The sequence below is a fragment of the Marmota marmota genome, unplaced genomic scaffold (assembly GCF_001458135.2).
Source record: "Marmota marmota marmota unplaced genomic scaffold, marMar, whole genome shotgun sequence".
In the NCBI taxonomy this organism is placed as follows: Eukaryota; Metazoa; Chordata; class Mammalia; order Rodentia; family Sciuridae; genus Marmota; species Marmota marmota.
In genome coordinates this window covers 56,150,484-56,178,118 of record NW_026000037.1, presented here as the reverse complement: position 1 = coordinate 56,178,118, position 27,635 = coordinate 56,150,484, and the positions used below count along the sequence as shown (strand labels likewise).

Below are 27,635 nucleotides of genomic sequence, written 5' to 3'. Positions count from 1 at the left end.
TCTTTGGAAAGTATTATATTCTGAAAATGGCTTTCCTGGGCTGGGGTGTAGCTCACTTCCCCCCCACCCCCCAACCTGGAATTGACAGGCAGAAGGAAAGCAAATGGTTTTCCCTATAATGGCAATATATCAGTTTGTAACTGATTGCCATAAGCTAAGGCATATAAGTCACAATATTCTGTGTGTAATACATAGATATTACCATAACCAAAGCAAGAAAATACAGACATGTTGTATTATGTACTAACGAGTAAACTGCCTCTCTTGAGGTTTATACCAAATTGTTAGAATGAATATAAAAATATAGAAATTAGTTACTGTGTCATTCTTTTTAGTTTTTGAATGTAATGCTGGGGATTGAACCCAAGTCATTGTACATGCTAAGCAAATGCTCTGTCTTTGAGCTACATTCTCAGCCATTTTTTAAATTTTGAGTTAGAGTCTGGTTAAATTGTCCACGTTGGCCTCAAACTTCCAATCTTCATGTCTCAACCTCCTGAGAGGATTACAGTCACTGGGATTACAGTGCACTATAGTACCTGATCTTGTGTCAGGTTTATAGTCAATCTAATTCTGTCTTTAACCTTAGAAATACCCAGTTTCTCTTAAAAGTCTGCCATTTGTGAATTTATCCATAACTTCCTTGAGTTTTTATACGTTTCTTCCTAACATTATTTTTAGCATACTCCTGTGTTTATCACTTGCTTCATGGAGATGCTTCCTTTGTTTTGCTCTTAAATTTATGTTTAAAGCTTCAAGGAAGCTTTTCTGTCACTGCGACCAAAATACCTGACAAAAACAATATTCAGGAGGGAAAGTTTATTTTGGCTCACAGTTTCAGAGGTTCAGTCCATGATATGCTGACTCCATAGCTCTGGGCTATGGTGTGGTGGAGGAAAGCATCTCTGAACATGGCAACCAGGAAGCAGAAGGAGCTCTGCTCACCAGGGACAAAATATAAACCCCAAAAGCATACCCACTATGATCTACTTCCTCTAGGCATACCCTACCACTCAGTCAATCCATATCAGTGGATTAATCCACTGATTAGGTCACATCTCTCATAATCCAGTCATTTCACTTCTGAAAATTCTTGTATTGTTTCACACATGAGCTATTGGTGGACACCTCATATCTAAAACACAACATGAAGTATTCCAATAACTGGTGAGCAGATTTTATGTATCTTAGAAACTTTGATCAAATGCTCTCAGTTATTATGTATCCAATGAATTTAAGGTTTAAGCTTTAGCCTGTTCTCATGGGATACCACTTCTACGGTTTGAAAATTTTGATTTAATTTTAGTTCTCTAGGCTCTCTCTAAGTCCCTTCCTTTGAGCCAAGTAGTATATTTTATGCCTCTTAATGAAAGGTCTATTTTCTATAATTTTTTAAACTAATCTTTCCAACATGGTGCCATGTATAGGGTGGAAGCTTACATAAATTAACTATGGTAAGCAAGTTGCTTCTGTTAATGGAGGAAATATTTGTATATGAGAAATGGAAAGACCTGTGCCTGGGTTCGATCCCTAGCATCATACAAAAAAATAAGAAAGACTGACACAGTAACTAATTCCTATATTTTTATGTCCAGATACATATTGAATATGAACCATTACCACTCTTGTACAATTTTATTTTATTTTGTGTTGCAATGCTGGGAATCCAACCCAAGGTCTCATGTAGGCTAGGCAAGTGCTCTACCACTGAACTACACCTGAAACCCCACGCTTGGACAATTTTAAAAACAATACTTCTGTTTTTCTTCCATTGAATGTTACTTACTTCACTTATTTTTCTTTTTTTGAAATAAAGGTCTGTGCTATTTATTTTCTAGCAGAATTTCTGGCACATTTATGTTCTGGAATAATTTTCATTCTAAATGTTCTCTTTTGAAAGAGATTAGGGTACCTCCAATTTGAATTTCCCTTCATTTTGGAAATTATGCAGAGCATTTAGATCTCACACTAGTAGTTTTAGAGATGGTAGTGCACAGCCAGCACACAAGTCAAGGACTCTCACGACTTTGTGAGGCAAACACTAGGTCCTTCACTGAGACAAGTGAAGAAAATATTTTTGATAAAATATGATTTATCACCATAATTAATCAAACAACATTTTGCAACATTTTGTAAATTTCAGGTCATTATATAAATTATTATTATTATTAGGTTCCTTAATGAGAACAATAAGGCAGGCAGTTATTTACTCTCTTATGAATAAAGAAATGAAAACTTCAAAGGGTCTAGACTGGCTCATCCAAGATTGTGTGGCAGAGTTGGTGCTTGGCTCGTCTTCTGGTTTCAAGTCTAGAGATTGCCCCTTATGAAGGACAGAAGAGGAGAGTCCTCCCTTATGCCAGTTTAAAAGAGTACTGGAGGCTTGTGTCACCCGCCAATAGCCTGTATCTTTATCCCTTATTTGCAAGTGGATAAAAATGAGTGCCTTATTGCAAATGCAATGGAAATGCTACTTTGGGGAAAATAAAAGGCAGTTGAAACAGACGGTTTGGACATTTTCCATGAGCACCCTGCAGCCAAGTCTAAAGTTGCTAGTACAACTGCCTCACAACTTTGCCAATGGACCGTCTGGAAAAGCCTGGCAGGATATGAGCATGCAAGTAGCCCTGATAAAAGGAATGAAGGGAAGAAGCTGAGCTTTATAAAATAACCAAGTAAGAATTTTTAATCAAACATTTTTATTAAAAAATAATTCAGTACAACTAATTGAAATAAGAATTCGTTAAGAAAGACATCTGGATTTATAGCTGGTTCTTTCTGGAATGATGTAAATCATAAACTTTTCAGGACACAGCATGACCCTAAACACAAGTTTTTTTTTTTTTTTTCCTTGTGGTACTGGGAATTGAACCAGGGACACTTACCACTAAGCTACATCCCTGCCCTTTATATTTTTAATTTTGAGACATGTTCTTGCTAAATCGCTGAGGCCAGCCTTGAACTTGTGACCCTCCTGCCTCAGCTTCCTTAGGGATAATCTTGGCTGGGATTATAGGCATGTGCCTCCATGCCTGGCTCATATAAGGGATTTTGTGATGAGATCTTCTTTCCTATTTCCCTCTACCTTATTTATTTGTTTTTATTTTTTTATTTGTGGAAGAGTGTTAAAAACCCTCACACATCAGAGGAAATTAAGAAAAGGATCTTCATACTTACTCATTAGTGCTTTGATCTGTTGATAGCCAGATAGACACAGAAGGAAATGAATGGCCAGGATCAAAGTTCTTAGAAAGTGGCAGTATGGTGGTGGGGCAGGATTGGCTCTGTTTTGTTTTCCCTCTGTTTGAGGCTCTTGTGGAAAATGGGAAAGGGGACTGCCATTCACTAAGCACCAGTCACTATCCTGTGCACTTTTCACATTGGCAGGTGTAATCTCCTGCTTTATGGAGATTATAAAGTTTACTAAGAAGCCAGGGTAGAGGAGTTGTAACTTTAACCTACATTTAAACTATCGGTGCTCCATGCTCTTAGAATACTTTGAAAACATTTATAAAATAGTTTTGCCTGAAGATTACTTAGCTATTTAAAAAAATTATTTTACTGTGGAGGTTTTAACATATGAAACCAGAATGAACTGTATAGTGAATCTCTTTCTACTTATCACTCAGTTATATCAATTATCAGTTCATGAATAATCTCATTTTACCTACATCCATTTATTCTCCTTACACCATATTATGAAGCAATTCTCAGGATCATATAATTTTATCTGTTAGTATTTTAGTATTTATCTGAGTAATAAACAAAACCACAATATTATTATCATACCTAAAAAGTTAAAACAACTGTTCTTTAAAATAATTAGAGATATAGTCAATTTTTTAAAAAATTCCCTAAATTGTCTTACTATTATTTTTACAGTTTGATTACTTAATTTAGAATCCAAATAAAATATTTATGTAGGAGGTAGTTGATATATTTCTTAAGAATTTTTATTTTATTTATTTTATTTTTATTTTTTATTTTATTTTCTGTTCTTTACTCCTTACAATTGGTGAAAACAAAACAAAGCAAAACAGGTTACTTGTCTTGGTGTTTTCCACAATCTGGACTTTGCTTATTTCATCCTCAATGTCCTTTAATATGTTCTTCTCGCCTTTGAGTTTCCTGGAAATTGCCCAGATCTGAAATTACCTAGATGTCAACTGCAGCACTAATGACATTTGGGGCTAGATAAATTTTTATTATGCTGGGCGGTCTTGTGCATTATGGAATGTCCAGCAGTATCCCTGGCCTCTGTGTATTTGAGCACCTCCCAGTTGTGACAACTAAAAATGTCCTCAAATTTTGTCAAACATCCTTTGGGACAAAAATCACCTTCATACTGCTTCAATTAAAATGACTAATCTAGAATAATATTCTCTAATGCCATCCATTTCCCTGCAAATTCCATGATTTTGTCATTTTTTTAGTGCAGAGTAATACTCCATCGTGTATAAATGCCACATTTTTTTTTATCCATTCATCTATTGAAGATTAACATTAAACAGGGACGAGAGGTGGGAGGGAAAGGGAGAGAGAAGGGAAATTGCATGGAAATGGAAGGAGACCCTCATTGTTATACAAAATTACATATAAGAGGAAGTGAGGGGAAAGGGAAAAAAAAACAAGAGAGAGAAATGAATTACAGTAGATGGGGTAGAGAGAGAAGATGGGAGGGGAGGGGAGGGAAAGGGGGATAGTAGAGGATAGGAAAGGGCAGCAGAATACAACAGACACTAGTATGGCATATGTAAAACAGTGGATGTGTAACCGGTGTGATTCTGCAATCTGTATACGGGGTAAAAATGGGAGTTCATAACCCACTTGAATCAAATGTATGAAATATGATATGTCAAGAGCTATGTAATGTTTTGAACAACCAATAATTGTATTGAGTATTGAACCTCTAAATCAGGAGGGGTGGAGATGGTTCATCAAGGTGAGAATAATTTGTGTTTAAGGTTGTATATTTCCATCAGGGGGCACACAATGCCACCCGCTCTCTTTGTGATGTTAGCGGCCATTGATTATAATTGCTGAGATCCATTTAGTCATAGTGGTGCTTAGATATTTTAAATGAAATTTAAGCTACTAGAGTATTTCCCATGTTATCAAGGATCAAGTGAGATTTGACCAGAAATAATGTTTATTTTATTGTTTCCACAGTCATGAAGCATAGGAACCATTACTTCTCTAGAAATGTCATATCTGCCTATGGATTTGACTTTTTTCTGTTTCTCAGAAATAAATAAGATTGTCTATCTGGATGAGTCTAAATATATTTGGCACCTAGAAACCACAGGGAGGGATGTTGAAAAAGCTTCTAGGAAGAACTCAATTCCATCCTCCATCCCCATACCTCCCAATATTTGAAAGGATCAGGAAGCCTATCCCTGGAACTCAGGGCCCTGCCTGTTAGACCAGACCCTGTGTTAGAGTGCCTACACTTTCAAGCTTCTAAAATCAAGACATTGGGCTCCAAGACAGAGAAACTTGTGTCCATTCCAGGCATTCCTTTCTAGAACAAAGAATAGTGTGTGAGAGTCTTCTCAGGGAGGTAGGGAGAAGGGAGGTAAGAAAATGAATGAGGTGGTGAGAAAGGCGAGGAGGGTATTAGGGTCCCAATAAAAAGATTACCTTGGAAATAAATTTGGTATAGCATGAGAGATTCGGATCTCCGTCTTTTTACCTGCTATATTCTTAGAGGCTTAAGAATATTCTACAGCTTGTGAAATATTTCTGAATATGTTTGTATATATGTATCTATATATGTGTGTGTATCTCTATCTAAGCCTATATTTATATTTGTGAACCAGGTAAAAACTCATATTTCCCCCTAAGTTATTTTATTATTCAGTCTGGTCATCAGGGATCTGATATTCAACAACTTGTCAATTAATTTTTTTTTTCTTTTTTAAGGAACAGATTCAAAACTGCAGTCCATTTTACTTCTAATGGGATTAGCATCAAGGAAAACCCACTCATGCAGAGTGTAAGATAAACATCAGAACAATGCAGCAATTATGGGTCATTCAATTAATATATTGAAGTGACTTTGGGTTGCTCAAAAATACAGTCTTTTTTTCAGAGAAATAAAAAGATTATTTTGTTTTATTGAGTACCATATTAGAATGATTTTGGTGTGAGTAAAACTATCGCTAATTATCGTGGGTTTGCAGCACTTCTCCTTTGTTACTTAGGAATGCCAAAGAAAGGGTACAATCCCTGCTACAATGAAGGCTTTCTTGCTGGTAATCAGCAGTGTTTGGTCTGCCTGCAACTGGGGCCGCTTTGTCCCTGAAGTTTTATTCCTATTGACTTTCTGTTCTTTAGGATTTAAACATTTCCCTTTGTATATCTAACTGCTGAAACTCCAACTGGGGGAACAGTTGGAAGGGAGTGATGAAGATGGTAGTCATTCTCTCGACTGTGAGGGCTTCTGAAGGGCACCTTCTTTCAACTCAGTTCCACATGTTAGCCTGCCTGTCAAGCCTTGCTCCAGTGACCCCATCTTACATGCCACAGCACACATGCACCTTTGCAGCATTCTCACAGTCGAGATAGGAGTCAGAGCCTGAGACCTTGAGGAAAGAGGAGAATCTTTTGTATATCTTTTGAATGTTTCCATCATTCAAGTACTTTCTAAATATTTCCTGACTTTAAAAAGCCTCTAAGATCTCTCCCAGCCATTGCCCAATTTCTGTGCTCCTTTTTAAAACAATGTGATGTGGAAATGTCTTTAATGACTGTTTCTATTTACTCTCCTCCTTTTTTTCTTGAGGCTACTGAAAGTGATCCTGCATTTCCACCAATCCTCTGAAAACATTCTTGTTAATGCACCACTGGCTGCCATTTTGCTGAACCTAATGGTTCTTGTTCAAATATCTCCTCCCCAGAGATACTCCCCACTGTCACTGTTTGTTATTTCACTCTGCTTTATTTTTGTAACATTTTTATCCATGCACATTTACTTTAATGTCCAGTGTTCCTTTCCTCCAAACAGAGTATAAGTACCACGAGAGCAGGGATTTTCATTTTTTTCTCTATTATTTAGTTCTTTTGAATGAATATCTAAGAAAGACTGTGGGAACTTCTACTTTACTTTTAATTTACCTCTGTATTCAAAGTATCCAGGAAGTCAGATTTCAATAACCATATCTTCAGTAGGACAGAATTCTAACTAAGGCAGGCAGTGCCATGAGGAATAACTGGTTCCTGGCCTACTGACATTTCACCCAGATGACTGTCTGAATTATCTTGGTCCAAGTTCCCAGCAGAGGGATAACTACACCATTTCTAGTGACTGGAATGTGGCCTCCCATAATCCTGGGGAGCAGTTAGCCTTCCTATCTCTTTGATTAGTCTTTGCCTGTATATTCTGCCAAAGTCATTGGAAATAGGAAGAGATGGGGAAGACACCAAGGTATTTTGTGGCCCTGAGTGAAAACATGTGGGCCCATAATTCCTCCTATGTAGAACCAGTGTCTCTGATACAGTGCACGTTGTACATGTTTGCTCATGTACAACGTGACAAGGCCTCTTACTTCTTTGCACTGTTCTTTGGAGCTTTTGATGTACAATTTTCCATCTTGTTTCTCATTTACTCCAGTATTAGAGCTTGGGTGAGGTTTTTTTTTTTTTTTTTTTTAAATTTTTTTTTAAATTTTTTTATTTTTATTTTTTTTAATTTTTTTTTTGGGTGAGGTTTTTCAAACTTATTTTTAAGCAATTTAGTATTGCATCAGTCTTTATCTGCCCTGCGGATTTTGGTGATAGCTCCATGTATGGGAAGATGGAGGGGCTTCGGATCCAGAGTTCCTCTCAGACACATTTCTAAGATCAGGTCCCAACTGATAGACACTAGATAGGAATTTGGGGGCTTAAGCCCTGGCTAGTACAAAGGGAGCAGGATAAGGAAACCTTGATAACTTCATGGATCTCCCTTTTTGACTTGGCTTCCTTAAAGTGGCTTAGACTGAACTTGACGTGTGAGTGAAATTCTACTAGTCTTGGGATTACCATATTTTCTTTCTCTTTCCAAGGTGTTGATTTTCTATTTCCATTTTATAAATCTGATTATATATATATGTATACACACACACACATATATGTGTGTGTATTTAATTGAAAGTAACTTCTAATTATTATTTTTTTAGGGGGTACCGGGAATTGAACTCAGGGGCACTCAACCACATTCCCCAGCCTTATTTTGTATTTTATTTAGAGACAGGGTCTCACTGAGTTGCTTAGTGCCTTGCCCCTGCAGAGGCTGGCTTTGAACTTGCCAAACTCCTGTCTCAGCCTCCCGAGCTGCTGGGGTTATAGGCGTGAACCACCACGCCCAGCAACTTCTAATTATTTTTAAAGGCTTCTTATGTAGAAAATGGGAGAAATCAAAGTGCATACCTCATGGGGTAGTTCTAAGGATAGAATAAGTTTCATACATATCAAAGTACTGTAACATGTTTCTGTGACACACTGTTCAGTATATGTTACCAGTGACGATGGTGATAATGGTGATGATGGTGTTGCTTATTTAATTTTATGGGTAGTATTCACAACTAAGTCCTGGCAGCCCAACTAGTAAGCTTCTTCTGGCAAATCATTACTTGAACTGAATTAGTCTGTCTTAGAGCCAAAATAAGAAACAAGGTTGACTCTGCAACCTTGAGAAGTCCCAGGTATCTGGGCTGCACTTATATCAATAACTTCTTGTTTTATTTTCAATCTTGGGCTCATTTTTAAATCTACATTTAAGATGCTGCCTTCCTCTTCCTTCTTTCCTTCTTTCTTCTTTTCTTTTCTTATGGCACCGGGGATTGGACCCAGTGATGCCCTACTACTGAGCTATATCCCCAATCTCTTTATTTTTGTTTTGAGACAAGGTCTTGCTGTGTTGCCCAGGCTGGCCTTAAACTTGTGATTCTTCTGTCTCAGTCTCCCAAGAAGCCATCATGCCCAGCTGCCTTCTCTTCCATTATAATCAGTTTGCCTTTTTTTCTATGTTCTTTTTGGCCATTTTGTCAAATTGTGAGAATAGGATATATTTACATTCTCCCTGACAAGATAATAAAGAATAGCACTTCATATTTATATCTTGCTCTGATGTAAATTATTTCCATTGTGGGAGGTTTATAAGGTCCTCAAACTACATAGACTTCCTTGATTATATAAATAGAACTATCGCATGAAACTTTCTTGCTCCGGATTAAATCATTGACAGAGAAAACACTTAAAATATCCTCAAGCACCAATTTTGTTGGCATATTTTGGGGCATATGTGTGTGTGGACAAACCAGAGCATGTATCATTTGGAACTGGGAGAAGGTAAAAAAGAGAGAAGCAAGGGATGGTGGGAAAAAGGGTATTCTCACATTTTTGTTTCCAATAAACAGTCTGGACACTGGTTAATAGGTACTTGTCAATCCTTCTATTCAAATAAAGCTCAGAAGGAAGAGTTCCTTTGTGTTCTTGTATGTGTCCTCTCACATTGTACTTTCCCCATACTTGGAATTTTGTAGGACGTTTCAGCCCCTTGATGGATTTGCTCCATGGGAAAAAGGTTATAAGATTAGCCTCAGTCTTGCCAAGCATAAAAAAACAAACAAACAAAAAAAAGATTTTTAGATATTGCCAAATGGGAAACTCAAAGGATTGTGACTTCCTGTTTCTTGGGGTATAGAGAAACTCATTCATGAATGCCTTTAGCAAGAGAAGAAGGATCTGTTCATTTCTTTGCTCAGAGCAAAACCCTGTTCCCTCTTTGTGGGTCTCCAACGGAGAAAACCATCTGGAAACATATTTCCAAGTATTTTCTATATTTAGTGAGTCAGCACTGAGCAGTCACTGGGCATATACCTCAGGTTATCTATGCATAGCAAAGACCAGAAGGTGTGCAGGGGTTGAGAGGGTCCGCCACTGATTGAGAGAGATTCATTATCAGTATGGAAGGAGACAAGAAAGCTGTTTGTGGAACTGCTGACCTTTGGCCAACACAATACCCTCCCTGATGACATCAAGCTGGCCCAGTTGTTTAGGGGCATGAGCCATGTCAATGAGTACTGTTTTCATTCTTCTCCTTTCAGTTTTATGGCACTGGCTCTCAAAAAGCAGGACAGAAAAAACAAGAGACCTGCCTAATACATTTCTCCCAGATCTCTCATATTCATAATAATCACCAAAAGTGTGGTACAGTCCCAGTTCAAATAAATTTTCCTCTTGACAGATAGCTTATCTATTGCAAAGTGCTGGGTTTTTAAAGATTTTTTTTTTTCTCCCTGCTGCTTGCTGCTGCTCTTAAAAGGCTAGATAACACACTGACACCAGGAGCTATCTGGTACATGGCGGGACGGGAATTGCTTGCTGGCCTTACCTGGCCTTTTGCATCTCTTGAAGACAGAATTAGTAAACAGAGTTGTCTGAACCATTTTAAAGGCACTTTTACAAAGCATACCATCTTAATGATGGAAAGACAGCAATAACCTTAAGCACTTGCTCATTTTTGGATGATTAACAAATAAAATGAAGTTCAGAAAAAATTTAGAAATTTAAACAGCTATATAAAAATGCCTTGCATACCATCCCCACCCTACCCCCCTAGGATCGAGCTTATTTATTTGTTACACTTAAAGTTTTATTTGACTGGACTGAGAATCAGATCTCTCAGAAATTTGTTCCTGGCATTTTTCTTTGGCTTTCGTCAGTCTCTTGGCCAAAAGTTCAGCATATTCTGTAGCCTCTTTCTTATCTTTTTAGTATACTGTTTCTTCAGAGCAATATGCTGGCATCTATGTTTCAGGACACATGGAGTGACAAGCTGAATACTTTGTTTCTTGCCTTCTTTGTTTAAGGGCTTTCTGACAACATAGTGATGGACATTTATTTTTATTTTTATTTTTTTTGGTAACAGGGATCAAACCCAGGGGTGCTCAACCACTGAACCACATCCCAGCATTTTTAAAAAAATGTTTTATTTAGAGATAGGATCTTGCTGAGTTGCTTAGGGCCTTGTTAAGTTGCTGAGGCTATCTTTGAACTTGTGATCCTCCTGCCTCAGCCTCCTGAGCCGCTGGGATGTACCCCCTTGCCCAGCCAACATCTTCTTTACAGATTGAAAGGTTTGCAGATTGTGCCAGCTTGGGCCCAGGGTGATGAGAGACACTAGTATTAGTCCAAGAATATTCTTCTTTCCCCTTTTTTCACCCCAGTAGTCAAGTTGAAAACACTCAGATTGGCATCCCCTAACAGATTTGTGCTTTCTTCAGTTCTGGTTTGTGTTGGTAATTTCCTTCTTACTTTGTAGCAGGTGGATGTGGTCATGGGTCAGGACACCTGCTTCATGGGAAAACCTTGTTCTTTGTTCCTACCACTGATTCAGATCACATGATCCTTCTAATCTTTACCCATAGCACTGCAGCAACTTCTGTGGCCATACCCTTCTCATAAAAAGTAGGAAGCTGGTGTTCATGTTGGCTTCAGTGAGTTTTTGGCAGCCTGTAGCTGGGAAGGAGATACTGAGCTTCATCTTGAAGCCGTTGGAGTGTCATGGAAAAGAGCCTTCCGTTTAATGTGACTGGTTCTGTAACTTTTGCCAGTTAGATACTCAAGAACACTTGATAGATGAGGTTTGAACTTCTGGAGATGAGAAGATTTAGGTTTATTCCTTTTCTATACACAAAACATGAAAATATAATTTGAGAGATTTTTTTAAAAAAGTGTGAGTTCTTAACAGAGGACAAGTTTAATACAGTTTTAGTACAGAATTTTGTGCACATCTTCTACTTGAAAAGACTTTGGGATCATCCAAACAACTGTCCGATGCATCTTTGTATGTCTAAAACATCACATTGGGTTCTTGAATGCAAATTTAGCCTCAATGTGAAACTGTGTAATCTGATCTTTGAAATCTTAACTAAGACATGCCTTTTCCTTGGTTAAAAAGAAATCTGAAGACTGCGTGAGAATCACTAGGAAACATTTTTAATTAAAAATATAGACCAAGGATGATATCATACATGCGGAAAGTAGGGTAGTCAAAGACCATAAAAAGCGGATGTTCAGATATTTCAAAAGCTGTTTAAAATGGTCTCCTGTGATAACTCTGAGCATTTCTTGAGCATAGTGAGTAGTGTCCTACTGCTAAGAATTCTAAAATGATAAGACAGGTTCCTTGTCCTCAGGGGTTTTTATTAAGCTATGAGGGAAACAGATAAGAAACCAACAGAACAAATCCTATAGTTAGGAGTCATGAGTTTCAAGTGTGAGGAAACAGGAGGGACAGACACCATTTTGTTCTTCAAGGGACATCCTGACTTTCTGCAGGGTTAAACATCTAGTTAATAGCATTGAGGTGACCATATATGTATAATATGGCCATAAGACAGTTATCCCCACACCCCAGAATCCACATCCCAGAATCCATTGGTTCCCCATTCCTTGGATTCAATCAACTATGGGTAAAAATATTTGGAAAAAATTGCCTGAACTAAACATGCACAGGCTTTCCCCCCTCATTATTCCCTAAAGAATATAGTATGATAAATAATACCTAGCACATAAATGCTATGTAAGTATGAACTAGAGATTATTTAAAGTAAATGAAGGAATAGATGAATTCTAGATAGGGAAGAGGGAAGGGAGGGAAAGGGAGGAGGCAGGGGACTAGCAAAGATGGAGGAATGTGATGGACATCATTATCCAAAGTACATGTATGAAGACACGAATTGGGTGTCAATCTACTTTATATACAAGCAGAGATATGAAAAATTGTGGTATATATGTGAGATAAGAATTGTAATGCAAAAAAACACAAAGTAGGGCTGAGGATGTGGCTCAAGTGGTAACACGCTCATCAGGCATGCGTGGGACTCTGGGTTCGATCCTCAGCACCACATAAAAATAAAATAAAGATGTTGTGTCCACCGAAAACTGCAAAATAAATATTAAAAAATTCTCTCTCTGTCTCTTTAAAAAAAAACACAAAGTACATGTATAAAGTCATGAATTGGCATGAACATATATTATATATAAAGATATGAAAAATTGTGCTCTATATGAGTAATAAGAATTGTAATGCATTCTGCTGTCATGTATTTAAAAAAATAAAATCAATAAAAAAATAAATAAATAAAGCAAATGAAAGGATGTATGTAATGCAAATACTGCACCATTTTACAAAAGGGTATTGGGCATCTTTGGGTTTTGGTATGCATTGGGTGGTCTTGGAACCAATTCACAGAATCCCCTGTGGATATTGAGGGATGACTGTAATTTGGGCTTATGGAACAATTATGCTTTTCAGTTCCCAGGTGTTGTCTTTTTAGGTCCCTCTACTGGCTGCGGTAGATTATCTAGACTGGGGAAGAAGAAGTAGTGACAGAGAGAGGGTAAACAGTTGAATAAGAGCAAATAGCTGCTGAGTGAGATCCCTGGGCTCAGACCTATTTTCTCTTTCTCTCATTTCAGTGAAAAAAAAAATGACCCTTTATTTCCCAGATCATGTGTGGGGGTACATGAGTTTCCTGGGATGTCATTTGTATCATGTAAAAAAAAGGTTCCATTTTGAACTGTTAAATTCTTTCCAATTCTTTCACTCAAAAGTTTTTCACTCAAAAGCCACTTACTTCTTTAAGGGAGAGATCCCTGGGTTTCCAAATCCCCCTACTGTTCAGCTCATAGCTTTCTGTAGTCTCTGCATTGGCATGTAACCTAGTTTGTCATCTGCTATTTGTGTCATTATTTGATTATTTGTCATTATTTGATTATGGTCCCTCTCTCTTAGGCCAGGGATCATATCTCTTTGTGTACCAATATATGTTCACCATTTAGTGCCTAGCATATAGCTGTCACTCAAGAAATGTTTGCTGAAGAAGTGTCTTAAGGTTCACTTGCTGTTTCTGTTCTTTTTAAAAATAGAATATCCAGTATGTGAGCAGCTTACTTGTGCTAATGGAGCCTGCTATAACACGAGTCAGAAGTGTGATTCGAAAGTTGATTGCAGGGACTCTTCTGATGAAGCCAACTGCAGTAAGTAATGTGTGTAAGAGGTGCTGTGGTGTGTTGCAGCTTGAGAGAGCCAATTATCTGCACATCTTTCCAAGCCCACATTCTACAAATTCATTTTAGTGGTCTGTAGTCAGCCTCTGGTGGCAGTATTTACACCATGATAATCGGTAAACACCACAAAGTTGGAGAAGAGGTTGTTAAACGTTTACCAGAACACTGCTGACAATAAGAGTCTCTTTTTAAACTTGAGACAGAATCTTCCTGTGAGATGAAATGGCTGCAGTGGAATTGAAATTCTCCCTTTTTTTTCCTTTGTTAACCTTGTGTTCCAGCTGAGACATGCTTGCGTGACGAATTTCAGTGTGGCAATGGAGAGTGTATCCCTCGTGCCTATGTCTGTGACCATGACCACGACTGTGAAGACAGCAGTGATGAACATAATTGCAGTACGGTGATTCCCTTATGCTGGGTCATGTGGTTAGGAGTATTTTATGTTTGTTTTTCCCCACCAGATACCCATTTTCCTCTAAGAAAGAATCACTGTATTTGATTACACATGGAACCAAAAATTCATTTGGGGGCCGTGGGCTTGAGCCTTAGCCATGTATTGGGCCTGGATTCCTTTATCTTTCAAAGATCTGTGTAGAGTTGAAGGGTTGCTGACGGGACAGTGCATTCTTTCCTTAGGCTACAGGGGTACAGGTATATTGTATCACAGGATTCAGATTACCCATAGCTCAGGAATGGACCTGATCACTTTGATAGTGGAGTGCAAGAAGAGCTCCAAAGGGAAGGAGCGCCCTACTAGCAATGGTTTTCCTCTCTTCTTTGAAATCACTGCCACATTCAAATTGGAGGGTCAAGAAAGTTTCAGTGTGCTATAGATGGCTTCTGTTGCCTCTGCTTCTTTGCCCTGATCCTACTTTTATTTTTGTGCTGTAGCCTGCAGTTTGAATGCCCTTTCTCTTACTGTTGCCATCTCTGGACTCATTTTTTTAGGAATATGTAACATTAGAAAGGAGACTCTGGGGGAATTTTAATTCCAATTCACTGGCAGGTTTTTGTGGTCATTTATTTACTAGAATGAATGATTTTTCTCTACATCTGTTTTGATTGGTTGGTACCCATGCCTTATGGGGTCACTGAGTATTTTCATTATCATCCTAATTTTCTATGATTGGTGCCTGATTTTCTTTCTGGACAGTATTTGTTTTTAAACATTTTTATTTTTGAGTTGTAGTTGGACACAATACCTTTATTTTTTTTTTTACTTATCTTTATGTGATGCTAAGGATTGAACCCAGGGCCTCGCATGTGCTAGATGAGCACTCTACTGCTGAGCCACAATCCCAGCCCTCAGTGACAGTCTTAAAGAGGTGCTGTGACATCATGAGATGGTGACCCAAAATCATGNTGATGATAGGGGTAGTCCTTTTGGGTTTCCTTTATCAGGGTTTAGAAGCAGGATTGGTATGGCCAGGCTGGTTATGCAATGCTGAGATACTTCCATTCATGTGGTGGAGAGATAGCTGCTGCTTTCAGTCCATTAAGCTCCCTTGGCCTCTTCTCCAGGAAGCACAAATGTCCCCAGGATCCAGCAACTAGAGTTGTCACTGCTCTGGTGACCGCGTTGGTAGGTCACTGCCTGTACTGTGTTGAGTGTTAATTCCACTGCATTTCACCTTTGCTTGGAATTGACATTCAAGATGAGCAAATTCTTTATCATGATGTTTCTAGCTAGTGGTTGCCCTTGAGCTAGACACCAATTGGTTGAATAATTCCCCACATCTCTCTTATCTGAATTATAAAAATGATTCTTCCCATGGGGAGATTTTTGAATCTGATGTCAGCATAATTTGCTATGAGAAGGATGGAGACTTAGACATCAGTGTTTGATTTCTTAGGATTTGAGTTTGTAGCTCTGATTTCTTTTTTTACCCCCTATTTTTGATACATGAACAACAAACACATAGGCAAAACATAATCACAGAGTTGTTTTTTTTTAATTTTTCCATTTTAGTTGCTTTTAGTTTTTTAAAATACCTTTATTTTATTTATTTTATTTTTATGTGGAGCTGTGGATCGAATCCAGGGCCTTGCAAGTGCTAGATGAGTGCTCTATCGCTAAGCCACAACCCCAGCCCCAATCACAGAGGTTTAAAGAAACTTTGTTTTCATTGGTGTTGGAGAAAGGTGTTTGGGAGGTAATTGTAACTACTTATTAAAGTTCAATTTAGTAGCCATATATGGATCTCCAAAACATAGATGATTCAGAATTTTCCCAGAATTGATGTTCTTTGTATCCTTAGAAATTTGAGATTCTTTAGGGATTTCTAAATTTTAAATATATTTTAATTATAAAAATTTTTGATATGCATAAGAAATATTTTTATTATATTTTTCATTTTTACTTTTTGGCGGTACTGGGGATTAAACCCACAGCTTTGCACATGCTACATCCTCAACCCTAGAATTTAAAATAAATTTCTAAAATTTTAGAAATTTATTTAGCAAAAAGTACTGAATTTATTTTAGCAAAAAATACTGAATTTGGATAACCTAGTGAGGCTGTTCACTCTTCACTCTCACTCCATACTTGGTTTTCAACATAATTATATTTTATTACAAGTGGTTGATCTTAAGTATGTATGGCCAGAAGAACCTTTTGGTACCAGAAGTAAACTCTAGTTTTCAAATTTAACTTGAAATTCTTGAGAAAGTCTGTTCTTCAGTGTAACTGAGAACTATAATATGCTGAGAAAAACTGGATTTCACATTTGATTAAGTAATCCAATTGAGTTTGTTCTTGTGGTGTTCAAAGCAGGTATTTTTAGGTTTTTGATATCAAGTCTGTGTCTCAGGTTTGATCACAACCTAGTTGCTCCTCTTAAGTAACTGCATTTGGCAAAGTGGGTTAAGATCAAGTGGTTCATTCAAGTCAGTCTGAGGGATCCTGGAGACCTCCCCCAAATTATTTAAAAAGCCCCCAAGTTTCTCATCATTTCAAGACATTATTTATAAAAAAGCATTGTGATCTACAACTGGCCTTCAGTGTGATTTTAAAATTTATTATAATCATCAGTGCATTGGTGATGTAGTTGGGGAATTTAAAATCACTTTTTACACACACGTCCTCATTTGGCAGGTGTCTTTGAAAGCGCTCTTCGTGCTTCCCAGTGTCCCTGCTTGGGCAACATCCCTTTTTTTTTCTGAATCTGCTGCTTTGTTTTTGGCAAATGTCAGGCTTCTCTACTCCCCTTTGCTGCCACCCAGCTGCCAATCCGATTTCCAGCTTTTTAGTTCTTTGGGGGAGTCCCTTTTCTCCTAGTAGAAAAGGAATTCCAATAGAAATACCAGAAGCCTCATCTCAGGATTACGTCAACTTTTCTCTCCTTTTCCTTTTTTTTTTTTCTCTCCTAGTTCAATCTTGCGAAGCCCACAACCTGTTCTCAGCCTTTTTTTCACTTTAGCGCTCAGATAGCATGTTTACCATCTTTTCAGTACATTAGTCTGTGAGCCTTGGCTTATATTCCCAAGTATCTAGGATTTCTTACATGTCAGAGGCTCCTGAAGATATGAAAGTTGACATAACAAGGTTATTGTGGTTGTAAATTTTTACATGTAAACTACTAATGAATGCAATACAGAAAATTGCAATATTGATGAGGTAGAGAGGGAAGATGGGAGGGGAGGGGAGGGGGGATAGTAGGGGATAGGAAAGGTAGCAGAATACAACAGTCACTAATATGCCATTATGTAAAAATGTGAGTGTGTAACCGATATGATTCTGCATTTTGTATTTGGGGTAAAAATGGGAGTTCATAACCCAATTGAGTCAAATGTATGAAAGATGATATATCATAAGCTTTGTAATGTTTTGAACAACCAATTAAAAAAAAGAAAATTGCAATATTATGTTATGCACAAATCATTTCAGGATTTGTATTTAGTTCATAGCACATTGGAAGTCGTGTGGTCCAACACTAGCGCACTAGTTTTTAAGTTCCACAACAGACATCTTTCAAGTCCCCAGTGTGTTTCTGGAACGTTACTACAGATAACCTTATTTAGAGAAAAGCTCAGAAGTCTACATTTGAGGTCCTTTTTGAATGTGATGCCCCCTTACCGTCTGCGGAGACCTTTTCTGTGACCTTTCCTATCCTTTAAGAATGCATGATTTGCCCTTGACTTAACATTTATTTGATATTTGTTTCAAAGAAGACTTCAATTTTCTCTTTGTAAAGAGAACTCTTTAGTTTAAACACATGACATTAAAAAGCCAGTTATACTTGTTTAAGCAGAGCTGAAATTCTAGGGGAATTGATGTTTGGGTTTGCTCTCACAGGCACTTCAATTCAACAAACACTCTGTATGGCTGTAACCCTCTGCATAGCTGATTTGTCCCAGAGGCTTCAGGTGTTGGAAGCCCCTGCAACATTTGTCATCTTAGACATGGTTCTCCCGTGAATGCCTTGGTCGTAATCAGGAATAAAACTGAATAATCTTGACATGAATCTGCTGTCTTTTTGCCATTCATGTGCTCTTGGTAGTCTTGACCTGGCAGTGGAAGCTCTGTGGCATGCTGAAACAGTTTGCTGGGCTCATTGTTTCTGATTGACAGGACATGCTATTTGTTGACAGGCTGACATCGTGGTGCAGAGTTAGGGCAGGGAGGTCATTCGGCTTGGCGGAGTTTCACACAGTCAGATGGATCAGAGGTGTCCAAGGGGGTCTAAGCTGAGAAGGGGTTTTAGTTATTTTCAAAGCAGCATTTATTGGTAGGAGGAGGCAAAGAGTAAATAGAAAAGAAAAAGATAAAGATAATGATATGTGTGTGTGCGTGTGTGTGTGTGTGTGTGTGTGTGTGTGTGTGACGGGGGTTGTAAAATAGTTTCAGTGTTGTACATAGTTTCCACTATTCTCTGCCCTCATGAAAACCCTCAATTCCACTTTCATTTTCTTGTCTTCACTTTGACTGATGACAGATATTTAATTAGCCTTTGTTTTCCACCCTAAGTATCTAAAGGATATAATCTCAGTCATTAAAAGTGACAGTGATTTTATGCACTTGTTCAAAAGTGCATTTGGAGCACAGGTGATACGAAAGGTTTTTGAGCCTAAGAATTCTGTTCTGACTTTGCTTTTCCTCTGTTTGACATCAGAACTCCTGCTCACAGGTGACTCCAGACCCTTACACCTAGTCTGTCCAAATGAGGGTATGACATTCTGGGGGCTTTCAGGGGAATGTCTTATACTTTTCATTCCCACTGAGGTGAAGCCTCAGGTGGAGCTTTCTTGGGGTTGATGTGAGGAGTTTTATCCATGAGGGCCTTTCACTCCTGTGTGGTTTTTTACCTTCTATCAAGAGAGGATTGATTTCCCTGCCTTTGGTTAGTCATAGTAGTTGGCAAGAAAGATGTGATGAGCCATGTTGTCAGGTTTTAGCCTGGAGGGGAAAAAAATGGAATAATTCACTTGATCCCAGAACTTTCTTGGTCCTTTCTAGTTGGGAGTCCTGGGATGGGGGACCACACAACATATGTAGTGGAACCCAGTTCACACCTCTGACATTCATCTGCAAATGAAATCAGATTGCAGAAATCTGGAGAATTTTAGACCTGAGGGTGCAACAGTTTCAGAAAGTATAATCTTGAGAATTTCCTAAAGCTAGAAGGAATGGGAATTCTGTTGGTATAGGCTGTGGAGATCACCCTCCCAGGGAAGAGAGCAGAGAGAAGGATGATAGAGGGTGGTGGTAGACTTGGAGCTCAAATGACAGCCATGATTCACCAATGATGGCACCATCTGTGCACCTCTCAAGCCTTCTGATCTTTGCCAATTACATTGAAATTTTTCACACAGCAGAACAGGGGCTTCTATGGCTATGAATTGAGCTTTTCCATGTAAGGATTTTTAAAAAACTTATTAAATGAATGAATAAGTTAATGAAAAACTAGAAGATAGTCTTCATGCCTTGAAAATATTTTTAATTTCAGTTATAATTTTTTGATATCAAAGGGACGACAGCTGGGTAAATAGACCTTCCCAAACACTTTACTGCAGTGACAGATCATGTCTTCTTGAGAAGATGAGTATAAATCAGGTCTTTGTTAAGAAATATTCTGTCCAATTGGCCTTTCAGCAACAAGGCAAATATTCCTATATCTTCACTCTCCAATTTGGTAACTAGTGGTCTATTGAGGACCTAAACTGTGACACATATGACTGAGAAACTGAATTATTAACTTAATTTTAATTAATCTAAATATGAATTTAGATAACCATAGGGACAAGTGGATAGCATTTGGAAGCACACTTTGCAAAAAAAATCCATATATCCAAATATATATATGGATTTGGGTATAAATGCTTCCCTTTGAAGCATTTGGGACGTGTACCAACCTTCAGAGGAGGGCCATCTTGACCAGGAGTATTGTCTGAGACTGCTCAAGAAATGTGATAAACATGATCATGAGTGTATTTTTCTTACGTGGCAGATTTTGATGATTGCCAGATATGGGGAATTTGTGACCAGAAGTGTGAAAACCGAATGGGCCATCATGTGTGCCACTGTGAAGAAGGGTATATACTGGAGCGTGGAAACCATTGCAAAGCTAATGATTCCTGTGAGTACATGGTAGATACCTGTGTCTCTGAACAACAGACTTCTGCTAGCTGTCTTTCCACAGCTGAGGAGGAAAGAAATGTCAGCATTTAAGCAGGAGCAGGGTTTTATCATCACAAATCAGGGGTGGTCCTGGCTGCTTCGAAGAATGAGTCAACATTAATTTGTACTTTGATTATTAAGGACCAATCTTTATGTTAATGGTGGCCATAATTAATATTTATTGGTCTAGGCTATTATATCACCCCCTCATACAGCTGTGGAATAAGTTCTTATGGCTGTATTTGACTGACGTGGACATTGAAATTTTAATTTACTCACCACAAATGTAGGTGGCATTTATTTATAGAAATAATTTTGGTATTGCTCATGCAAAATTTGGGAGTATTTCAAAATGGACAGATTGTCTTTGGATTAAAATTTGTGTGAATATCCTTATCACAGGCATTTTGTTGGAATTGGTCTAATAGTACTGTAGTGCTCAAAGCAGTTTTGTCATCATTAATTTCTGGGTCTCAAGTTTAACTCTCCAACTCCTTTCCTTCCCTCCTTCCTTCCTTCTGGGGACCGACCCAGGGTCTTGTGCACTCTAAGCAAGTGCTCTGCCCGCCTGCTCTAATTCCTTTTTTCAGCTGTGATTTCACACTTGATTTTGAAGTGCCTTTGGTGCCTTCTGAAATTTCACTGGTCACATGATCCATGATGTTCATTTTCTATTTGTTTTTGCGTGCATAGAAATACCTGATTTGTTGTGTACTAACTTTTAGGTGCAGCTGATTTTTAACCATTGAATTCATTTATTTTGAAATAGGTAATGTATGTTCAATGATTTTAAATTGTAAGAAGAAATCAAGTAAAATGTCTCCCTTCATCCCTTCCCCTACTGTCAAGTTTCTACTTCCCCTCTTCCCTGGGTAATTGCTGTTTCTTTATTTTGATTCTAGAGATTTTTAAATGGATACATTAGGGTACACAAATATAGATATTTAACTCCTTTGTGAATATGCTCACAAGCTGTATGCTCATTACTGCATCTTAATAATGTCACTTAATATACCTTTGAGAGTTTCCATATTAGCACATAAAGCTCAATTCTTTTTTTTATAGTGGCAAAATATTCCATTTTTGTATATAATTAGTATGCAGTTAGTTAATTTATTTAACCAGTCCTCCTCTGATGGAGTTTTAAATAATTTCTTGTCTTTAGCTTTTGCAAAAAGATTGTAACCTTATTCATATGTGACTTTACATACTTGTAAGTTTATAGACAGAGCAGATTGGATCCACCATTGCAATGATTTTTATAGTTTTTTTTTTTAAAATGTTTTTAGTTGTCAGTGGACCTTTATTGTTTATTTATTTATATGTGGTGCTGAGGATCGAATCCAGTACCTCACAAATGCTAGGCAAGTGCTCTACCACTGAGCTACAACCCCAGCCCCTTTACAGTTTTTACAGAGTGATTTCCTGAAAATCTTTTGTGTGTGTGTGTGTGTGTGTGTGTGTGTGTGTGTGTTGGCTAGAACCCAGGATTTTGTGCATGTTAGGCAAGTGCTCAACCCCTGAGCTACATCCCTACCCTACCCTAGTAATCTTTAATTCACGTTCTGTGTTTAACACAATCAAAAGTTGTACATGGAGGTAAAGTGCCTATGTCATAAAGAATTCTTGGAAATCCCTGCTATAGTCTCTTCAGTGTCATTGACAGTGCATGGACTAGCAATCAGGACACTTGAAATCTTGCCAGATTCTGTTTTTAACTTTCAGTGATTTTGGGGTACTTCATTAAACATCTTTGTGCTTCAGTTTGCACATGAGCAAAATGGGTGGAATGATTGTCGTGTGCATCAGTGGTTTATTTTAGAATCAAAGAAGACAACAGAAGAAAGCATTTGAAAAAGCAGGAAGTCTATCAGTTGTAAGCTATTCCACTTCCTGACTCACCTGGAATAGTCACAGTTTTCTTCTTCACATCTAGCTGGTGAGGCCTCCATTATCTTCTCTAATGGTCGGGATTTGCTAATTGGTGATATTCAAGGAAGAAGCTTCCAGATTCTGGTGGAGTCTCAAAATCGTGGAGTGGCTGTGGGTGTGGATTTTCACCATCACCTACAGAGAGTTTTTTGGACAGACACCGTACGAGATAAGGTAAATAGAAATTTCAGGAGTGTAGCTTAGGAGCTGAATAGAACCTCAAGCACAAAGTGTTGATAGCTTCTCATTTTGGGGGGGATTCAAGGGGAAAGTTCCTTTGTTTCCTAACAAAAAAGGCCCTTGAGATAGTTTATGTTAATCAGCACCTTTCTGTGCTATACTGTTACATGTGACCTATTAAACAAAGCAGTCTATTATATGGATTAGCCTTGAGCAACTTTTAATTTTATTCAAAAAGGAGTCCAAAAGTCTAATTAAAAGAAATAGTAGACATTCTTTCAAAACTGGAAAGATATTTGGTAGTAATTTTTGAAACTTGATCACTTAAAATGTAAAAAATACTCTACTTTTCTGGATGATAAAAATCAGATTTTTGCCTGCATCTTTTAAATGGAACTGTAATGGAGGATTGGGTAACAAATATTGACAGTATTTTGTGTAACAGCCAAAATTTCATTTACAGCATCTTATATGGAAAGTCTCATGGATTTAACTTCAATTTTGAGTAATGTGATGGAAGTTTTTAAAGCATACATTTTAGAGACTCTTAAAGAGTTATGGAATTTTACTTATTTATTCCTCTTACATTTCTTTGTACCAGTAATAAAATTCTTATTCACTTCAATGATAGCTTGCATAAAATTTCTAAAAATTGAGAATTTGGGTTACTAACAACTCTGATTTGATAACAACTAAAAACCAAAACAAACCACTACCACCACTTCCTTCACCCAAAATCCACATTATTTAATTAAGCTTTTGATAACTTCCAAGAATGGGAAATACAGGCTTTAAGAAAACAAAAATAAAAGTGAAAACCAACTCCTGTATTTGTCTCATCTATACTCTGGAAAAAACCCATCTTCTCCCAATAATACATAATATAAAATAGCAAGCTGCCAGTAAACTTTTTTGGGGTCTACATGATTGCTTCCTATAAAATAGATACACTGAATGAAGACAGGAAAACAGTGCCTATAGTCATGCTTATTTCTACACGACTGGTATGATCCTACATCATGTACAACCAGAAGAATAAGAAGTTATACCCCATTTATGTATGATGTGTTGAATGCATTCTACTGTCATGTATAACTAATTAGAACAAATAAAAAAACCAGAAATATAATAATTTTGGGTTTTCTTTCAGGTTTTTTCAGTTGACATCAATGGTTTAAATATCCAAGAAGTTCTCAATGTTTCTGTTGACACTCCAGAAAATCTGGCTGTGGACTGGATTAATAATAAACTTTATGTGGTGGAGACCACGGTCAATCGCATAGATATGACAGATTTGGATGGAAGCCACAGGGTTACCCTTATAACTGAAAATTTGGGGCATCCTAGAGGAATCGCTCTGGACCCAACTGTTGGGTGAGTGATGTGAAAACACATAGATTTTTAGAATTTTGTCTCTCTGCCTATACATCTTACATATCTTAATTGGAGGTTAATTCTGATTTCTTTTAGGTTCTCTACTCTAGAATCCATGTTTGTTTTATGTGTCTATTCATAGAAGCTTTAAAGGAGTTGACTAAATATAATCCTGTTCAAGGATATGTCATCCAAACACACTTACTGGTGTGCTACTTGATGTTTTGGGCATATGAATTTTTTTTCTTAGTATTTGCCAAGCTAAGAGATTGAATTCTGTGTTCTGACTCAATTACTAAATTATTACACCAAACATTACTGCAAATTACCATTATTAAGATGATCATGCTAACATGAATTAGCTGAAAAATTTTTAAGAGAGGTAAATAGTTGCAACTATCTCTTTTAGTGCTTTCTTGTTGTGAGCGGCAGTTGAGATGTCAAGCTGGGTTGTTCAATGTGAATCAGCCTAGCAGAATGCTTGCTCCTGTTTACTTTTCTTCAGGTTTAATGAAAAATTTCCGGTTTTACCCATTTGAGAAGAGTCTTAAGAGACAGTTCTAGCATTTCATAGTTGAGTCTTAGGCTCCTTGGATGAAATTTAGGCTACTTAAGTGTTGGTGACTAGTGATTATTCATTTCTACTTTGTAATATCGGCTATTTTTCCTTGAAAATGGTGGGACATTTTCTTTGGGCTATCCTACTGAGTGGAGGGTTGAGGGAGAGAATTTAATAGCTCATTTAAAATATAAATTTTCGGGGTGGGGAGATAGCTCAGTGGGGATATAGCTCAGTGTTTGCTCACATGCACAAGACCCTGGGTTCAATCCCCAGCACCAACAAGAAAAAAATAAAATATAAATTTTCCTGGGTATAAAATGAGAAGTAAAAGAGTCAGTAAGTAGAGGAGAAAATTGGGAAGGTGAACATAAAATTTTAGGCTGCTATATTATTGCATGTTAAGGTTGCTATTTAGAGTTATTGAGTCTCCTGATTGGCCCTCCCAGTCCATTTTTTAAAATGCTTGTAAAATTTCTATTGTTTTATACAGCCATGGTTTGTTAGTCAATGGGAAATCCCATTGATCCAAACATGCTATGTATGAAAAAAAATTACCTAGGTAAACTTGTGATATAACAGACTTTTTTGTCTTTTGTTTTCCTTTTGTAGTTACCTATTTTTCTCAGATTGGGCAAGCCTTTCTGGGGAACCTAAGTTGGAAAGGGCTTTCATGGATGGCAGCATCCGGAAAGACTTGGTGAAGACAAAGCTGGGATGGCCTGCTGGCATCACCCTGGATTTGACAGCCAAGCGTGTGTATTGGGTGGACTCGCGGTTTGACTACATTGAAACTGTAACTTATGATGGACTTCAAAGGTAAGAAGTATTTTCTGTGGCTTTATGAGTTTGAAGGAAAGTGCATAAAGTTGACAGAGAGGCATACCATAGGGCCAGAATTAAAATATCACTTTGTTGATTTGACGTGATAGCATAATTGAACTATGCATTGAGATCTGCATGAAGTGACAGGCTCTTAATCTTAAACTTTCTTGTGTTCCATAATAACATTCATTTTCTCCAATCTTTCTCTGAGCTGGGAGTGTAGCTCAGTGGGGGAACACTTGCCTAGCATGTGCAAAGCCCTGATTCAATCCCAATCCCTGGTTACCCCACCAACACACCAAAAAAAAAAAAAAAAAAAAAAAAAAAAACCCAAACCAAAATAAAACCCATTTCTGATTCCTGGATGAACTTGTTATTTTCATTTACTCCTGAGACCATTATTTTTCTGGGTTCCTCATACTTTGTTTTCCAAGAACCACTGTATCTTTTTAGTTTTTTAAAATTAATTAATCTATTTCAATTAGGTATATATGACAGCAGAATGCATTTTGATTCATTGTACACAGTTGCAGCACAACTTTTCATTTCTCTGGTTGTACATGGTGTTGCATCGCACCATATATGCAGTCATACATGTACCTAGGGTAATAATGTCCATCTCATTCCACCATCTTTCCTGCCCTCATGGGCCCTTCCCACCCCTTCCTCCCCTTTGTGTTCCTCCATTTTTCCCATGCCTCCCCAACCCCCCTACCCCTTATGGATCAACATCCACTTGTCAGAACATTTGGCCTTTTTTTTTTTCTTTCTGGGATTGGCTTACTTTGCTTAGCATGATATTCTCCCACTCCATCCATTTACCTGCAGATGCCATAATTTTATTCTCTTTTAATGCTAAGTAATTTTCCATTTTGTATATATACCATAATTTGCCTTTTAGTTTTAAAACTTTTCCTTGATAAATAAATAAATAAATATGTTTTTATTATTTATTTAACATTATTCAGTGGGTATTAATTGGATTTTACTCTACTTTTATATATTTCAAATTTCAAGGAGAAATTATTTTTATTTTATTTTATTTTTTGTTGTTGTTGCTGTTCTGGTGCTGAGGATTGTACCCATTGTCAGTGCATGCTAAGCCACAGGTATTCTGCAAATAGACTGGTCAATTTAATTTTTTACAAGTGACTTTATTGTTTTCTCACTGAAAGGAATATTCTGGTTATTTTTTTCTCTATTTTGGAAGGATAATATCACAGTTTGCCACTGGATTACATATTCTTAGAAAAAATCTCTTCTTTTATAAGTGAAGCTATTGGGTATTAATACTATGACTACCTGTCACTAAAGGTTGCTGTATCCAGAACATTAATTTAATGAGAAAGTATTATAAATTATATGATGTCTTATAAAACCAATTGGGAAATTTGCTTAAATGTTTTTCTCTTTTCCATGGGGGCATTTTAGCATTATACTCAATATTTTTATGCTAAGGTTAAAGTAAAATACAATAGATAAAAATCAGTGGAGTTTCAGAAAGATCTGAGTGTTTTGCTGGCTGTGAAGAAACACCAAAGAAATATAAAAGCTCGTGAGCACAGCTGTAATCAGAGTCATTGCCTCTGGCTTTGCCAGCAGGTGGCATTCAGGGTTCTAGAATTTGCCAACCCAAAAAAAGAAAACCATTCTCTCATTTCAGTGTGCCATGTCATTATCAAGTGTTTCTTAGTGTGTACTAACTTGTCAACTTAGCCAGTTTTAGTGCCTCCGATTCCTTTCTTAGAGCCCTATTATGCATTTTAGCTTTCAAGGGCTGCCAATATTTTTCTTTTTCTTTCTTTTTGAGATCTTCCTGGGAAAATAAGAGTTTTTCCTCAGGAATCATCCTTATCTTCATTTTGTGCCTGTGTCTAACTGATTCATCACTTACATAGTGTTAGTCATGGCAGGTGCTATTAATTTCTTTTCCTTGCTGGGCATCTCTTGCTTCTGTTTTCTTCTTATGCAGCTCTGTGCATTCTGTGCCTCCGTTACAAGTATGAGCCATTGATAGTTTCATCAAACAGATGCATAAGGGACTGTCTTTTGCTATAACGGGGTAGGTCTGAGGTTTGCTGGGGGTTGAAC

The 27,635-nt window shown here is 37.4% G+C and overlaps 1 protein-coding gene across 1 annotated transcript in view; it reads left to right on the top strand.

The window, feature by feature from the left end:
* Lrp2 (LDL receptor related protein 2) overlaps positions 1-27,635 on the top strand; it is a 192,866-nt gene that overhangs the window by 42,167 nt on the left and 123,064 nt on the right. The window contains exons 5-11 of the mRNA XM_048811966.1: positions 13,918-14,028; positions 14,340-14,553; positions 19,292-19,353; positions 20,505-20,633; positions 22,611-22,780; positions 23,937-24,160; positions 25,332-25,538. Coding sequence (XP_048667923.1) covers positions 13,918-14,028; positions 14,340-14,553; positions 19,292-19,353; positions 20,505-20,633; positions 22,611-22,780; positions 23,937-24,160; positions 25,332-25,538 — 1,117 coding nt within the window. The remainder of the gene's footprint in view (positions 1-13,917; positions 14,029-14,339; positions 14,554-19,291; positions 19,354-20,504; positions 20,634-22,610; positions 22,781-23,936; positions 24,161-25,331; positions 25,539-27,635) is intronic.